We start from the raw sequence: 18,401 nt of genomic DNA on the forward strand, positions 1-18,401 counted from the left end.
TTTACTGGGAATAATTTTACTTTAAAAAAAGTTTATTTTGATGTTTTAAAATAGTAAATTAAGACAAACAAACAATTTAAGTTTTTCGCCAAAATGTATGCATTTTAATTTGATAAATAAGTAAAACAAAATACATACAGTCGGAAAAATGAAAGAATACCCATGAAGGAACATATAAAACACGCTGTATATGCCTGTCACCGTGTCACAAAGAAAATTGCCCAGGGCAAGTACATGTAATAATAATTATTACATGTACTTGCGCTAACCAATTTTTTGTGTGACACGGTGACAGGAAAATATAGCGTGTTTTATATGTTCGTTCATGGGTATTCTTTCATTTTTCCTACTGTATATTTTGTTTTTACACTTGTACGAGGTGCTTGTTTTTGACGATACTGATCTGGCAACCAAATATACCAGGATCCAGATATCATAACATTCATTAAAATAGGACGGCTGCGTTGGATGGGACATGCAGACAGAATGGAAGAAGGCGAAATACCAAACAAAATATTCAAACAGATGCCAGTAGGAAAAAGAACAAGAGGAAGACCGAAGCTGAGATATTTAGAACAAATAGAAAATGATATAAAAACCTTAAAAATAAAAAACTGGAGAAAAAAAGCACGAAACAGATCAGAGTGGAGAAGAATCCTGGAACAGGCCAAGACCCAGAAAGGGCTGTCGAGCCAATGATGATGATGATGATGATGATCTGGCAACCAAAACATCTGATCCAGAGTTAATTTTAATATTTGTGGTTTTTTATAAAAAATATTGATACTCTGCCAATAAAATGTTGATTTAAAATTACCTTTGTGTGTCCCTTTCTAATAACTGTGTTTTTATTTTCAGAATCAATAAGGATGCGTAATGGGGAGGTGTTTTCTTTGGAGGATTCGTACGTTTGTAGTCGCCATTTTGATAGAGTTATTTCTTATCGAAGGAAACGCGCTCGTGAAAAAGGTGAATATTTTAAATAAATTTAATATTATTAAGGTCACATTATAATAAAAATACAAAATATTCATATTCTGTATAAAATAAAAAAATATGAAAAAATATTTTTAAGAAACGATTTTCTTTAGTTACGAGTGACTAAAATTAAACATAATATTATAAAAAAAATCAACTAAAAAGCAAAAAACACATTCGTTAAAGAAAAGCGTGGCGAGTCTTCATCGAATAAACAGTTTTCGCACCACGCTTTTCTTTAACGAATGTGTTAGATTTTTTCATTTTTTTTTATTTTTTGCTCCTTAGTTGATTTTTTCATAATATTATGTTTAATTTTACTCAGTCGTAACTAAAGAAAAGCGTTTCTTAAAAATATTTTTTTCATATTTTTTTATTTTTTTACTTTTTAGTCTTACACTTTTCAAACATTAAAATATATCGTCATGTTTATTAAAATACATATGTATAAAACATATTGTAACAAAATAATTATTGACCTACCCTCGTATACCAGCTCCCGTCTCCGCACAGACAGAACACTATCGATGTTTCGAGATACGCCGATGCAGCGCCGATGACGTGCAAGCGGTCGAGTCACATGGACATAGCTGGAGATATATAGATATTTCTGGAATATCTGTATCGCATATATAAATAGGACATATTTGTAAATAGAGTTAGTCTTAAGCTAAAGTTTGTAAAGTAAACTTGTATAAATAAAAAATAAAGTCGTATATAAATTACGAACCGCTAGTTTTATTGTAATTAGAAGTAATTACACTAACCACGCTACAGTTGGTGTCGGTGTTCGGTTAACTTAGTGCGATATAAATAAGTGAATTACAGAGAGACTTTAAAAGACTTTTGAACTTTATTCGTCGGGAATAACCGGAGTGCGTTAATTGTTCGGTATTCGGAAAGACTTTAAAATACTTTTGGACTTTATTCGTCGGGAATAGTTAAAGTGCGTTGATTGTTCGGTATTCGGAAAGACTGTTAAAAGACATTTTGGAAAGTACGTGTGTGCCGACCAAAGATGTTGCTACAAGAACTTACAGTAAAACAGCTCCGTGAACAGCTCGAGGAACGGGATCTGGACAGCAGTGGGCTCAAGATAGTCCTACAAGCACGACTCGAGGATGTCCTCACGAAGAACGGAGAAGACCCAAAGACGTTCCACTTCCAGTCAGCAGAACAAGCAATCTTATCGAAATTAAAAACTGTTTCTGAAACGATTGATGATACTTCTAAGATAAGCAACGAGAAATTTGAAAGTGTTTCTCAAAAGATCGATGAAACTTCTAGACAGAACAACGAGAAATTTGAAAGTGTTTCTCAAAAGATCGATGAAACTTCTAGAAAAAGCGACGAGAAACTTGAAGAAGTTAGTAGAAAAAGCGACGAGAAATTCGAAAATGTTGCTAAAAGATTCAATGAGACTTCTCAAATAATTAAAGAGGTCTGTAGGCAAAACAACGAAAAACTAGAAGAAGTTTGTAAACAGAACAATGAGAAATTTGAAGAAGTTTCTAGAACATTCGATAAGATGCAGAAAAGTGTAGAGACCGTAGAAGAAAAGATCAAACAGCTAGAGAGCAGGATAACCGATACAAAAGTACAACCATCAGTTAATGCAGCAACGTTAGATCCTTTAGTGAAAGATGAACTACCGAGAGACGAAACGTCGCATAATATGAGATTCAAATTACCACCATTTGATGGAAAGTCCTCTTGGTCCATATATCTTAGACAGTTTGAAGCTATTGCGACCGCCAATCATTGGACCGAACAAGAAAAGGCTGTTTCCTTGACTGCTGCTTTACGAGGTGATGCTGCAGATATATTAAGGTCAATTCCCAAGGGTCAAGAAAATTGTTACCAGACCTTGTTCACTCGTCTAGAAAAACGCTATGGAGATGCCCATCTACAACAAGTATACAAAGCACAACTGCGAAGTAGAAGTCAACGAGCAAGTGAGAATCTGCAAGAATTTGAAGCAGATGTGGCTCGTGTGGTGCGGTTGGCTTATCCAGAGGTGCCAGACAGCGTTTTAGAAGAAATTGCAGTAGATACCTTCGTCAATGGGCTGAAAGATAATGAACTACAGAAAGCTTTACGACTAGCAAGACCGAAAGTTTTAGATGAAGCACTTGCTATTGCATTGGAACACGAAACGGCTAGTCAAACTTCACGAGGCCATATAGTAAGAACCATTGAAGAAAGTGACGAACACAACGATGAACGTCTGGAGGAAATGATACGGAGAGTATTAAGTAATCAGATGCCAAAGAGACGCGAGCCTAGATGTTGGAATTGTGGAGACGTAGGCCACATTCGTCGTAATTGTAAGAAGATCGTACAGCCGTCGGAAAACTAGAGCGGGTCGACACCAAGGGGCAACTGCCGACCTCGAGAACTAGAGCCCCCATAGTAACTGTCAACCTTACGTCCTCCGGTGGAATCCACAACTTATACATCGAAGGTCGTATCAGTAATAGATGTAGATAATTTTTGGTGGATACAGGTGCAACGAGAACTATCGCACGTCCAGATGTAGTACGAGACCATAATAAATTATCACCTGCAACAGTAAAGCTTAGAACAGCGACTGGTGAGCTAATTAATACATATGGCGAGGCTAATATGTCAGTATCCATTGGCCAGACCACAGTTGAACATCAAGTATTAATTGCCGAGATCTCCGACGAATTCATATTGGGGATGGACGTACTAAGGAAAGTGGGGGCAATATTGGATGTTCAAAATGGAGTTCTCAAGATCAATGGTGAAGAGTTGCCCTTTCACGACGACAAAGAAGATGTCATCCGCTTACTTACTACATGCGACGTAACCATACCCGGTAATAGTGAGAAAATTCTGATGACCATGCTTGATGGACACTGCCGAGAGGGAAGTTTAAGGATGGTCGAAGATGTGGATAATGTCGAGTTCCTAACGGCGAAAACTTTGGTAAAAGTTCGAGATGTGATCCCTGTAAGAGTTATGAAATTAAGGGAAACTGCTATCAAGTTAAGTAGAGGAGCTTTGATCGGGCAGTGTGTTCCCGTGGCTTCAATTTGCTCTGTGAATACCAATGAGAAATCATCGAAGGCGAAGTATCCAAAGGAGCTTGTTGAGATGATCATTGAAAGATGCCAAGATCTTGATCATGAACGAACGGAAAAAGTGACATCTATGCTGATAGAGTATCAAGATGTTTTTGCTATTGACACGAAGGATAAGGGAAAAACAAGCATAGTAACGCATAAAATAAATACCGGAGACGCTCAGCCAATCAGACAACGGCCTAGACGACTTCCATTTGCGAAAAGAGATGAAGCCGAAGAGATTATCAAGGATATGGACAAACAAGGGGTAATTGAACCATCGAACAGTCCATGGACATCACCAGTAGTTCTGGTAAAGAAGAAAGATGGTTCAACGCGTTTTTGTATCGACTACCGCCAGCTCAATGCGGTAACAAAAAAAGATAGTTATCCTTTGCCCAGAATAGACGATACATTGGATACTCTCTCCGGTTCTCGTTGGTTTTCCACACTCGATTTAAAAAGTGGATATTGGCAAGTAGACATGGAGCCAGCCGATCGGGAGAAAACCGCATTTTCGATAGGATCAGGGCTTTGGCAGTTTACGGCTATGCCGTTTGGTTTATGTAATGCCCCTGCCACATTTGAAAGATTAATGGAGGCAGTTTTAAGAGGTCTAACATGGAAAACATGCCTGGTTTACTTGGATGATGTAATTGTGGTTGGAAGGTCCTTTGATGAACATGCCAAGAATCTAATAGACGTCTTTCAACGATTGAGGGCAGCGAACTTGAAGTTAAGTCCGAAGAAATGTCACATGTTTCGACGAGAAGTTAAGTACTTAGGACATATTGTATCGAGTAATGGTGTAACAGCTGATCCTGAAAAGATTGATGCAATTAAAGATTGGCCAGTACCAAAAGATAAACATGAAATTAGAAGTTTCCTTGGCCTATGTACATATTACCGACGATTTGTCAAAGGATTTGCCAATATCTCCAAGCCCCTAACAAAGTTGACGGAGGAGGGCAAAGAATATACATGGAGTGAGGAGTGTCAAAAAGCTTTCGAACAACTACAAAGGGCTCTGATCAGTGCACCGATATTAAGCTACCCGGGACAGGCAGGAAAATTTGTTTTGGATACCGATGCTAGCAACAGTGCCATAGGAGCTGTTCTCTCACAAATCCAGGATGGACAGGAAAAAGTCATCGCTTATTTCAGCAAAGTCCTGTCGAAACCAGAAAGAAACTATTGCGTTACCAGAAGAGAACTGCTGGGTGTAGTGAAGGCTTGCGAACATTTCCATAAATACTTGTACGGCAGAAAGTTCCTTCTTCGAACAGATCACGCTGCTCTAAAATGGCTCATACAATTCCGTAATCCAGAGGGCCAGATGGCAAGATGGTTAGAACGACTTCAAGAATATGATTATGAGATGGAACACAGGGCCGGAAGAGTTCATTCAAATGATGATGCCCTTTCGAGACGACCATGCAGTGCAAATTGTAATCACTGTGCCAAATTAGAGGAACGATTTTGCCCCGTGAGACGAACCACCGTCGTTAATGAGCAAGCCACAACAGTTACAAGAAGCCCAAGAAGACGATCCATGTATAAAAAGAGTATTGGATTGGATGCGTCGAGGTGAGAGACCTAGTTGGCAAAACATTAGTGCATGTAGTCCGGAAGTCAAGGCCTACTGGAGCCAATGGAATTGCCTGATACTAAAAGATGATCTTCTGTACAGAACCTTTGAGAGCGATGATGGTACAGAATCTAAGCTTCAGTTGATTGTACCTAAAAGTAAAGTGTCAGAAGTATTGCGTCAGTTGCATGACGGTACATCAGGTGGACACTTTGGTATTACGAAGACTCTGCAAAAGGTTCGAGAACGGTTCTATTGGGTGAACTGTAAAGATGATGTAAGAAGATGGTGCCGGAAATGTGAACTGTGTGCATCCGGTAATGGTCCAGTTGGTAAAAAGAGAGCACCCATGAGACAGTACAATGTTGGAAGTCCTATGGAAAGAGTAGCAATCGACATTGCAGGTCCATTTCCAGAAACCGATGCTGGAAATAAATACATTCTGGTAGCCATGGACTACTTTACGAAATGGACCGAGGCCTATGCATTACCGAATCAAGAAGCTGCTACCGTTGCAGAGGTACTTGTTAAAGAATTCTTCAGCCGATTTGGTGTTCCCTTGGAGATCCACTCCGACCAAGGGCGAAACTTTGAGTCAGCTCTTTTCCAAAACGTTTGTAAATTGATTGGTGCCAATAAGACCAGAACAACACCCCTGCATCCTCAATCAGATGGAATGGTCGAGAGGATGAACCGAACGATGGGTAAACACTTGTCCAAAGTTGTATCTGAACATCAGCGAGATTGGGACCAACACATTCATTTATTCCTGATGGCCTACCGCTCGGCCGTGAATGAAACTACAGGTCAAACACCAACCTGCCTGATGTTGGGTCGTGAAGTTCGTTTGCCCTGCGACCTAGAGTTTGGCTGCAGACCTTCCGAGGAATATGTTGCAGGCGAAGAATACGTAGACCGCCTGAAGTTACGAATGAACAACATTCATGAACTTGCCCGACAACACATCCAGATAGCCAGTGACAGAATGAAAGATCAATATGATTCTCGCTGCAAGAATGAAAGCTTCGAAGTAGGTGATCTTGTCTGGCTTTATAATCCACAACGTCGTCGAGGCCTGTGTCCTAAACTGCAAAGACAATGGGAAGGTCCGTATGAAGTTAAGAAGAAAATAAATGACGTAATATACAGAATTAAGAAGTTACCAAACGGTAAACCAAAAGTTATTCACATAAATCGTCTTGCACCATATGCTGGCTCAAATGAAACAGAGGAAGCCCGAGTCCTCCAACAGGAGATGAAAGATGCACCACAGCCAAGTTTTAAGGAATTTATGTCAAATTACGCAGAAAGAAAGAGTGCTAGATTCGGCGTGACCACAGAAGTTCAGCAAGATCTGTTTGGTGTTCCAGAAAACGTCTCTCTAGCCCACTGTGTTGCCCAAGACCTCGAGATGACTAAAGGAATCTCGTCCGTATTCAATAGAAAGTTCGGCCGCCTGGACGAGTTAAGGAATCAACAACCTAGAATTGGAAGAGTATTGCGATTGGAAGATGGTCCTCGATCTTTGCTGTATATAGTGACCAGGAAGTCTTATACGGACACGCCAAGCTACGAGAACATATGGCGTGCTCTAACTAATTTGAAGAAAATGGTCTGTAATTATGACATCAAAGATTTGGCTTTACCAAAAATTGGCCATGCAGTAGAAAATCTGGATTGGAAGATTGTGAGAAGCATGCTGGAAGTGATCTTCAGAGAAACTGGCGTACGGATTACTGTGTGTTGCATGAACCCGAAGATGTCATACCCTTCAAAGACAGTAGACTGTTACTTCTTTTCTAGGGGTGTATGCAGAGCTGGAGAATCCTGTAGATTCCGCCATCCTGGGCCATCTAGAGTTGCTGATCGGGACGCTCAGATCTTAAGAGGGGAGCAGTGTAACAAAATAATTATTGACCTACCCTCGTATACCAGCTCCCGTCTCCGCACAGACAGAACACTATCGATGTTTCGAGATACGCCGATGCAGCGCCGATGACGTGCAAGCGGTCGAGTCACATGGACATAGCTGGAGATATATAGATATTTCTGGAATATCTGTATCGCATATATAAATAGGACATATTTGTAAATAGAGTTAGTCTTAAGCTAAAGTTTGTAAAGTAAACTTGTATAAATAAAAAATAAAGTCGTATATAAATTACGAACCGCTAGTTTTATTGTAATTAGAAGTAATTACACTAATCACGCTACAATATATGATGTACAAACATGAAAAGTAGTCGGAATCGGCAAAAAATTTGAAACTTTATTTTTTATTTATGAAGCATAACGTAAACAATTAACGTAAAAAGTGAAATTATGTACACCTAGTTCACATAATTAGCTACAATCTGTAAAAGTTTCAAGTTTCTTCATTGTAAAAAACAAGAGAATTTAAGCATTTTCCGGTAAAATAGTTTTTTCATTTAAAAAAAAAATTGTTTTTGACTATTCGTGTATTGTTCCCGCGAATGCATATGTCTGTAAATGTTTAGTCATTTGCATTGAAGAAAAGGCAGTCAAATTAACGTCCAAAGATTTGACCCAAACGATTGCACTAAAGAAAAGCGTTTAATTAATTAATACGACAAATCGAATTATACTGTTAATTGTAGCACAAAACGTCTCTACCGGTGGTTTTTCTAAGACTACGATAAAAACACGAATTTTTTAAATTCGAGTTGTGCTTGAAGTTTTGTTTCGTATCATATTGAAATTTGACACGAATAAACGCCGATTTATATATAAACAAATATATGAGCGTTCAAAATTTGAAATTTTATTGTTTATTTATGAAGCATAACGTAAACAATTAAAGTAAAAAGTGAAATATGTATAAGTTCATATCATCAGCAACAGTCCGTAAAAGTTTCAAGTTTCTACATTGTAAAAAACAAGAAGTATTTTCCGTTAAAATCGTTTTTTTTTTCAACAATTAATAAATATTAGGTGTAGCCTACTTCTTGAAAATTTCAAGATCTTGTCTTGATCTTGTCTTGATTTCAAGACAAAATCAAGACAAGAAGTACTTTTAGATTTCAAGACAAGACAAGAAATTTTATGTCAATACCAATATTTCTTGTCAAGAAATCTTGAAATATCTTGACTACCTAATAATAAAAACTAGATTTTATTTTAAATAACAAATTTAGCACATTTTTAAATCGGAATTGATAAGCCATGAATTAAGGCAGATAACACTTCTTATGGAGTCAACGCCTAACTGATTTCTTGGCTTTGTTATTGTTAAAGATGCTCTTGAAAATAGCCTTTCCGCAGGTACAGATGTTGCTGGCGTTCCGAGAAATCCTTGACCATTTTCGATAATGACAGATAGATAAATATTTTCGTGTCTTCTCTGCCAATCAAGTATGTATATTCTCAGAATCTTCTGACCTAGGCTCATTTAAGTATTTTTAATTTCATACTTCCAAGATTTATCATTATCAGCTTTCTAAATCTAAATGAAATTTGTTATATTTTTTTTTCAGAGTAAGTACTGGTTCTGGTATTGGAGTCTATACATCATTCTGGAATTTATTAAAGTAGTTAGCTTTAAATATTTGTTCAAATTTTTGTACTTCCTCTGTATATAAGCCTTTTCCAAGATGAAGGGGAAAATGCCTCTACTTTATGGCGAGGATTCAAAATAACAACAATACAGTATATCCAAGTAGTTTTGTTATAGTGTTTCAATATTTTGTTTTTCGCAGCTTGATTGCAGTAAATAATTGCTCATCGGTAGCGTCTCTATCAATTTTATTATTAAGTTCATGAGCCCATATTTTCAGTTTGTCCAAAAGTAAATTTACTCCAATTACCACAATGTAATACCACAAAATTTTTCCCCTTCGAGAATTGAAGAAAGTGTGTTAAACCTTCTCAGATACTGACAAAATTTACTGATCAGAACCATTCTTTATCTTATATTTTCCAATTATTTAGATTTTGGTTGTTGTCACAAAATAAAGTTTTAAGCATTTTTTACACTTGAGCCCCATGTTAGCATCTCGAAAGTTGAATGCCATCTTGTAGGCACATCTATAGTTCTGGCATAGTCATTTTACAATTTATGGCCTCGCAAGCACTGTTAAGTTTAAGTTGCATTTGCCCTGAATTTTTTATTTCTTTTATAAGGTATTGAAATTTACTTACAGGAGAGTTAAAATCTAAAGTAGTAGCATTTATAGCATTTTCTAATTCGATCTCATCCTCTAAATAATCAAAATCCTTTTCGATGTCTAAACTGTTTCGATTTGGTTCAGCAATTTTTATGAAATCCTGGACAGCTAAGCTTAGAATATGTGCGAAACATACAAAATGCTTATTGTAAGCATACACATAAATTTTGGGTTCGTCAGTGGCAGTGGCATGGGGAGACCCCCCCCCCCCCCAGTAGCAGTGGAGGCCGTGTTAGCACGCAACTCAATAAAAAGGTCGCCGGGGAATTACCAGATCGGGTAATCAAGAAATTTCAAGATCTTAAAATTTCTTGAGTCAAGACAAGATATAAGAAGTCAAGAAAACGTCAAGACAAGATTTTCTTAAATTTCTTGATTTTTTCTCAAGACAAGACAAGAAGTTGTTGTCAAGACAAGAATTCTTGTCTTGTCGACCCCTAATAACTATATAAAAAAAAATTTATTGACTATTCGCGTATTGTTCCCGCGAATGCATATGTCTGCAAATTTTCATTCATTTGCATTGAAGAAAAGTCAGTCAAATTAACGTCTAAAGATTTGATGCAAACTATTGAACTAAAGAAAAGCATTTAATAAATAATTACACTTTTATAAAAAAGAACTTTTTTATAATAAAACCTTTTTATTATTTACAGGAAAGAATATAAAATTATTTAACGATAAACGATTTAACGATAAAATGCTTAAAATTCCAAAAATTATTTATACTCTAATAAAAATAGTTATTTTATGAAACAGTTCGTTAAGTATGCTTTTTGCGAACGCACGCGATATTTAGAGTACGAGCGACAACGGAGTGAGTGCTATAAATCGCGTAAGATTGCAAAAAGTACTTCACGTACAGTTTCATACAATATTTTATCTACGATAAACAAATATAAAAACTGTAACTCTTCGTCACTGGAATTCATTTCTATCCTACAATTTTTAGAACTTTGACATTTAAAAATTCTAACTACTTTCAAACCACAAAACTGTCAAAACTTTTGTTGTAATTCATTAAATCCCATTTAAAATACATTGTTACTTCACGCACACTTTAAATTCTTCACGCACTGCTATCTATAATGACAGTTTTCACAAACTAAAAACTTATACATAATATGACATAGAGTAGAAAAAGTACTTTTTATAATATCACGGTTTTGTTATTGTACATGTACATATTTATGTAGGGCACAACATATTTGAAAAGAATAATTAACATGTAAAATATGAATTTTTAGTAGATGTATTAACTGTTATTTATAATTATGATTCCAAAAATTACACTAGTATAAAATAGTATTTTTTAAAATACCAAATACCACTATTGTTTAAAACGGTATATAATTTTAAGTATATAAAGTTTTAATTATTTATTAAAACAAGTAAAAAAAGATACGCAGCAGCCGGGTTCCAACTGGGGAACTCTCGATCTGCAGTCTAATGCCACTTAGGCACCATCAATTTGTAGATATCGATTTATTAACGTACTTTAAAATATCATTGCAGTAGTCACATTTTTAAAATAGTTTGAAATTAAAAAAAAATGATTTATCCATACAGCGTGATTGGTCAGTAAAGCTTTGTAGATCCGTTATAAGTAATAGATAGTAATAAAAGTTAATAACAAAAATTATAGCCAGCTTTGATTATATATTGATAATCAATAATGGTAAATTGTAAGTTTTAAACAATTATTCAGTCATGGCTTACTTAAAATTTGGAAAGATTTAGACCCGTAATTATTAATAATTTTGCTCTGAAAAATGAAAATATCTCGAAAACTAATAAATTTACACATAGGGAATGTTATACAAAAATTATAGTATCGTAATGGTACTTTTCGATAATGATATAAAATATAGGGTGTTCTATTTAAAATTACTGAGAAAATAACGTACTTGCGTTTTGACTCACCCTGTATTCAATATAAACAAAATTAGCAAAACAAACATTTACGAAAATTTTGACAATAAATAAAAAATATGACGTCAATAAACCATTGACCTTGTGCTTGCTTTTATTTATACAGGTAGTTAAAGTTGTTACGATTTTCATATAAAATTGGTTATAACATTGTAAATACCCCGTATAACATACCAAACCTTTATATTTTTGTAATCGAAAAGTTACGAAGATTTCGAATATAAAATAAAATACAGGGTGTTCTATTTAAAAAAACAAAAGTTTGGTCTGCCACTATTTTATCGAACACCCTGTAACATTCTAGCTAATTTTGTAATGTGAAGCTCAAAGTTCGCTACAATTTTTGTTATTAAGTTTTATCGCTATCTATTACTATAACGGATCTACGGAGCTTCACCCCACTAATAATTAATCACCCTGTATAATAGCAATTAAATATTGCATTGTTAGCTAGTTCTAAGCTATTCTGAAAATTTCAGGTGTCTAGGTAGCCTAGAACTATTTTTAAAATGGATTACAAAATTTGCGGAGTCCGTGACACCAACCAAGCCAAGTATATAAAAAGATTTTAAAATAATACAAACTCCCACAAATTAAAGCGTTTGGAAAAAGCCAACACATATCTAAGTAGAGACAGCTTAAGATTAAATTTGTTTCAGGGTCTACCACCATCAGTTGACATATGGTTCTTTATTTTGGAGTCCTCAGAACTGTCTGTGGTGTACCCACAGTAAAGTAAAATGTGAAGTTCACATACTGATGTCAACTAATGGTGGTAACCCCTAAAACAAATTAAATCTTAAGTTGTCTCTGGTTACTTTAGTTTTATTCAAATTTTGAGTACTAGGAATCAAAAATTTGTTGAAATTTTACCTAGATTAGATAAGTAGACAAAGGACCCCGGAACACTCCTATGGAAAAGTGGTCCCGGTCAAATTTAACGAAAGTTTGGTCAATGATACTTCTCGATGTGTAGATTAAAAAATTCCATGGGACCTGGGTCTGAATAACTACTATTCTCGAGCTACAGTGCACTGTTTACGTTAAGGGCACTGATTCACGGTCAAGTGAACGAAAATATTTATTATTGGAAGAAGAAAGACTCATTTTATCCATGCATACTTGTGTGTTGTATATGAATTTGTCATCAAAAATAGATGCATTGTCTTTTAGTCTTCAGAAAACCTCAAAAATTCCTCAGAAAACTAAAAAACTGTGATATAAAATGTGCTACTAGAGCGATATAAGAATTATCATGTGTTCATTAATGCTTCACAGTTATGCATTACAAGTAAAGCTGCAGTTCCGCCTTTTCTTTAGAATACTACTGAACAGTGGCGGATCTAGGGGGAATGGGGTAATTCTACATGTAACATGCTCCAGAACTAAAGAAAAAAATATTCTTCTTTTAACGACAATGAACGATATGGAGCCGTTAAAACACATTTATAACCAAAGACCGGGTGGTGTGAGGAAAATACGTAGGCCCAGAGTACGATTCAAGAAACAGGTGGAAGACGAGTTACGGGTGTTAAGAGTACGGAATTGGGAAACCAAGGCGAAAATAGGAAGGAATGGAACTGATTATTGAACAGGCCGAGGTCCACCAGAGGTTCTACAGCTAGTGATGATGAACTTAATACAAAATATTGTACAATGAAAGGTGCTACAGCTGAAGATGCTCAACAATTATTACAGAGGTTATTAATTCCCAATTGATTTCCAATTGAGTTGAGACTGAAAATCTAATTAGAAGAAATGGTCAATGGCGAAGGATTCATAATCATGATTTTGCCAACTTTCCTGTTTTCGACTTAGAATACCTAAAAGACCTCACGATTGAGATTTATCAGATTAAACTGGCACCGTCTTCCATACAAGATAAAATAACTAGAGACAATGACAAAGAGTTTCAAATTGATGAGAATATGGATGAACCAGGATTCATAAGAGATCGAATATTTTCTAGGTTTCGGCAAGCTACAAAACACCAAATTTTCATTTCCTACACGGTTGGTGAAGATGAGCCTGCAGAAGAACCGATTAGCGGGTACTACTGTACCTGTCAATCTGGTGCGAGAACTGTGAGTACGTGTGCTCATATAGCTAGTGTTTAATGGTTTTTAGGCTTTGCAAGACATCAACCCAATGTTAAGTATCCTAATAGGTCGGTCGTTATTTAACACGACATATGATGCATCTAACCGAAATCAGCAAAATCTAATCGTACAGATAGTCAGAGATGACTTAAACCCGATTTTTTCATAAACAATTGTAATTAATATTTAGAGTTTACTAACTACCAGGTACTTTGTTTTTTTCGGATTGAGATAAAGTCCATGTTCTCTACTTCTCTTATATCTGATATGCGGAACAAGTTTCATGTAAGCTAATGTATTATTTATGTTTCGACAACTTTTTTTTTTAGTTCTGGACCGTGTTATAGGAGCTATTCTCCCATTCTCCCCTTGATCCGCCACTGTTCAGTAGTATTCTAAAGATAAGGCGGAACTGCAGCTTTGGTGGTATTGTATAACTGTAAAGTCTTCATGAAAACATGATAATTCTTATATCGCTCTAGTAGCACATTTTATATCGCACTTCTTTAGTTTTCTAGGACTTTTCAGAGTTTTCTAGGACTTAGTCTAGGACTTTTCGGAGATTTTCTGAAGACTAAAGTGCGACGCATCTATTTTTGACCACGACTTCATATACAAGGTGCAAGTATGCATGAAGAAAATGAGTCTCTCTTCTTCCCATAATAAATATATTATTTTCGTTCACTTGACCGTGAATCAGTGCACTTAACGTAAACCGAGCACTCGAATCCAATAACTTCAGAAGGCTGTAGCTCGAGAATAGCAGTATTTCAGACCCAGGTCCCATGGACTTTTTTAATCTACACATCGAGAAGTATCATTGACCAAACTTTCGTTAAATTTGACCGGCACCACTTTTCCATGAGGAGTGTTATGGGGTCCTTTAGAATGCATAGTGTAGATTCTCCCACGTCTACTATTTATCGGCCTGTATGCTTTGTAAATTATAGAAGGCTCAGATTAAGGGCAGTAATCAAAAATTTTGCTTTCCGACCGAAGAAATCTATAGTATAATATACTTTAGATTTATTTTTGTATAAAATATATACGAGTATTACACCCAAGTTTTCTAAAGTTCTACAAAAGTGTACAAATCTTTTACACTACCTTGTCGTAAATATTAATACAAATCATACAATATAGATCAAATGTTATTGTTCCCGTAGTGAACATTACCTACATATTATACGTCATTTTTATGTGTCATATTGTAACGTTGTTTAATTTTTTTAACTCTTAATCCCAGTCTAAGAGCTAAATACGGAATCCACGGAATACTTATACCAGAGAAGATTGCTGAGAATGAAGTATAAGAAAACGATAACGTCGGAGAAAGCTGAGAAAAACCCGTAAATAACATAATTAACACAGCAACAGAATCACTTGGAGAAAGGAAAATAATTAACACTAATATATAAAAAATACCCATGGGTAAGTTTGGTTTAAAAATGAAGATAAAATGTGAAGGAAAGAAGCAAGCTTTTTTACGATACATACACAACAGGCATACAACCACTATAAACGAATCAAAACTGAAATGAATACTTTAGTAAGGCAAATAGAAAGGGAACACTGACAGAGCTTCTGACCAGAAAAAGAAATACGGAGAATGATCAATGATCAGAGGACAAAGAAAAGAGATGAACGAGCTAATAAAAATGTTATGTTTCGTGGACCTTAAGAAAACATTTGACAGGGTCCAATTAAAGGAAGTTATGCATGTGTTGTACGTATTAAAGGCAGTATTTACAATAAAATAATAACATGGGAAACTTCAGACTGTCAGACCAGTAATGACAAGCGGCAGAAACACAGTCATGTCTACACAAAAAAAGAACAAGAAGAAGAGTATACGGCGTTATTGATTGTCCATGTCACTTTGCAATTTTTAAACTGCCTTTGCTAACTCTAAAAAGCGCAACATTACTTCCATCCCATCCCATGTTAAGAACTATAAAACTTGTATACTGTTTGCCATGGAAGGTTATTTATAGATATTTCCATATCTCACTATATAAAAGATTCTCAATGAACAATTGGACGAAATACTAAGCTTAGGGGTTATTGAATCTTTCAATAGTCCATGGTGTTTACTAGTGTTATTAGTCAATAAGGTTAATGCTCAGTATTGCTTTTGTTTTGGCTGTAGGGCCCTCAATGAAGTAAGTACACGAGACTTTCACATTTTGAAATTACTTGACGTAAGCTTTTATCTAATGTTTTTTGAATCATTAAAATTAGATATCCAAACTGTTGAAAGATACGTTAAAATTGGATTCGAAACTCGAAAATGGTTCAACTTGGCCTTTTCGACATTTTTAATGGTTTATTTGCAATTTGCGCTAGACATAAGCATTTTGCGAAAATATCGGAAGAATAACTTTCGTCTTAGAATAATCCAATTTAAAAAAAGTAATTTAAAGCGCAAAAAGATGAAATCGACTTTTTCGGCAAAAGTCACCGGCTTTATAACTAATTTTGATGTTATGATGTTCTTTAAATGTCTAAATAACCTTTTGGTTAACTTTTTCCGTGTATACATTCGCTGTTTTTTTTTAACATTTAAATGATCGCCACTGGATGAGTTTCTCTCAAAGTGTTGAATATTTCGTTTATTTCTATATATCTAGACCATTTTCCAAAATGACGACATTACAAAATATCTCGTTATATAGTCCAAGTAATGAAACTTAAAATAGGACAAAACCTCGCAATTTTTACAGAATGGATCAATTTGCTTGAAAATTTGAGAATAAGTAGTGGATAGTTCAAGGATCAAAATCTATATCAGCCGAAAGGCGCTTTTACCATGGGGGTGGTTGCCACCCCATCTCGGGGGTGGAAATTTTTTATTATATTTTAATCACAAAAGTTGGTAAAACCGTTCATTCTAAGCAAAAAACGTTCTATACATTTTTTTTGATAAAATGGATAGTTTTCGATTTATTCGCTACCGGAAGTGTTAGTTTTATATCGAAAAAATCAATGTTTTTAATAAGTTTTCTGCTAATAACTCCAAAAGTTCTCGTTTTATCAAAACAACTTTACCTAACAAAAATATACCTTTTGAAAAAATAAACAAAACCGTTTCTGTAAATTTTCATTAAGACCAATAGTAATCGAGCTATACTTTATTATATGTTGGCTCTTCTTTTTCAAATGCTAAATATTGTAGATTCAAAGTCAAAAGACGGGAAAACTATGCATTTTTCGAGAACAACTTGTTCCAACTAATTTAGAGTATTTAAAAATTTCTATCTTCAGAAATAAAACAAGTCTCTAGCTCCAAAATTAAGTAACTTATAATGAAAAGAATATCAGTCCCTATTTTTTTCAGCGAAAAAGTGTTCGGAAGCAACCCCCTAATCACCACCCTAATTAAAATTAGTCATTGACCTTATTTGGTCTTTTTTATTTATGTATTGTTAATAGGTACTAGAAGGTTCACCGGCTTAGAATGATTAATTAAAAAAAATGGAGTTAAAAGCGAATAACGAATTTTTGTAGTTTGGAAAAACTGACTTTTCTTCAGAATAGCAAGATTAGCATCAGAGATGCGAAAAAATGTTTAAATATGAAATTTTAGATTATTTGGTTCCCAAGAACCTGGTTTGCAAAAATTTTTTTTACGGTAAAAATTGAGTGAGCTATTGACAATTAAATCTTGTAATAACATGCAAAAAGCACCTTTACGTACCATTTCAAAGTCACCTCTTTTTGCAAGTGAGAATTCTAAAAAGATTTAATATTAACAAGCTTATAGATCTGGTAAAAACCTACAAAATTCTTTTTTATCGTATTTTCTAAAGTAAAAAATAAAAAAGTTACGGTTAAAAAATCAATATATTTTTTTTTGAAGAACAGAAAGGGGGAAACCAATTGAAAGCATAATAATGTAAGTTAGCGGTGTTTTTAGTCATTGACCTTATCCATTCTTATTTATTTATGTATTATTAATAGATTCTAGAAGTTTGACTCTGGACTAGAATGATTAGTTATTAAAAAACTGGAGTTAAAAGCGAATAACGAATTTTTGTAGTTTGGTAAAAATGCCATTTTCTTCAGAATAGAAAGATTAGCATCAGAGATACGAAAAAATGTTTTTATATAAAATTGTAGGTTATTTAATTCCCAAGAACTTGGTTTGAAAAAATTTTTTCTACGGCAAAAATTGAGTGAATCGTAAATGAATAGATATATCGAAAACATTGATTTCTTCGATATAAAACTAACACTTTCGATAGCGAATAAATCAAAAACATTTTTTGCTTAGAATTAATGTTTTTATTAACTTTTGCGGTCAAAATATAATAAAAAATTTCCACCCCCGAGATGGGGTGGCAACCACCCCCATGGTAAAAGCGCCTTTCGGAATCATATAGATTTTGATCCTTGGTCCACTACTTATTCTCAAATTTTCAAGCAAATCGATCCATTCTGTAAAAATTGCGAGGTGAAAAGCTTCGGTTCCTGGCCTAATATGGCCAGCTGCAAAATGAACGTGTTTTATAAAATACGAGTAGATATGACA

At 35.0% G+C, this 18,401-nt stretch overlaps 1 protein-coding gene across 2 annotated transcripts in view; it reads left to right on the forward strand.

Moving 5' to 3' along the window:
- LOC114331767 (probable G-protein coupled receptor CG31760) overlaps positions 1-18,401 on the forward strand; it is a 923,592-nt gene that overhangs the window by 393,481 nt on the left and 511,710 nt on the right. For both annotated transcript variants that reach the window (XM_050659675.1, XM_050659676.1), the window contains one exon: positions 859-969. In XM_050659675.1, coding sequence (XP_050515632.1) covers positions 877-969 — 93 coding nt within the window. In that variant the 5' untranslated portion in view covers positions 859-876. The remainder of the gene's footprint in view (positions 1-858; positions 970-18,401) is intronic.

This window comes from Diabrotica virgifera, chromosome 8 (genome assembly GCF_917563875.1).
Source record: "Diabrotica virgifera virgifera chromosome 8, PGI_DIABVI_V3a".
In the NCBI taxonomy this organism is placed as follows: domain Eukaryota; kingdom Metazoa; phylum Arthropoda; class Insecta; order Coleoptera; family Chrysomelidae; genus Diabrotica; species Diabrotica virgifera.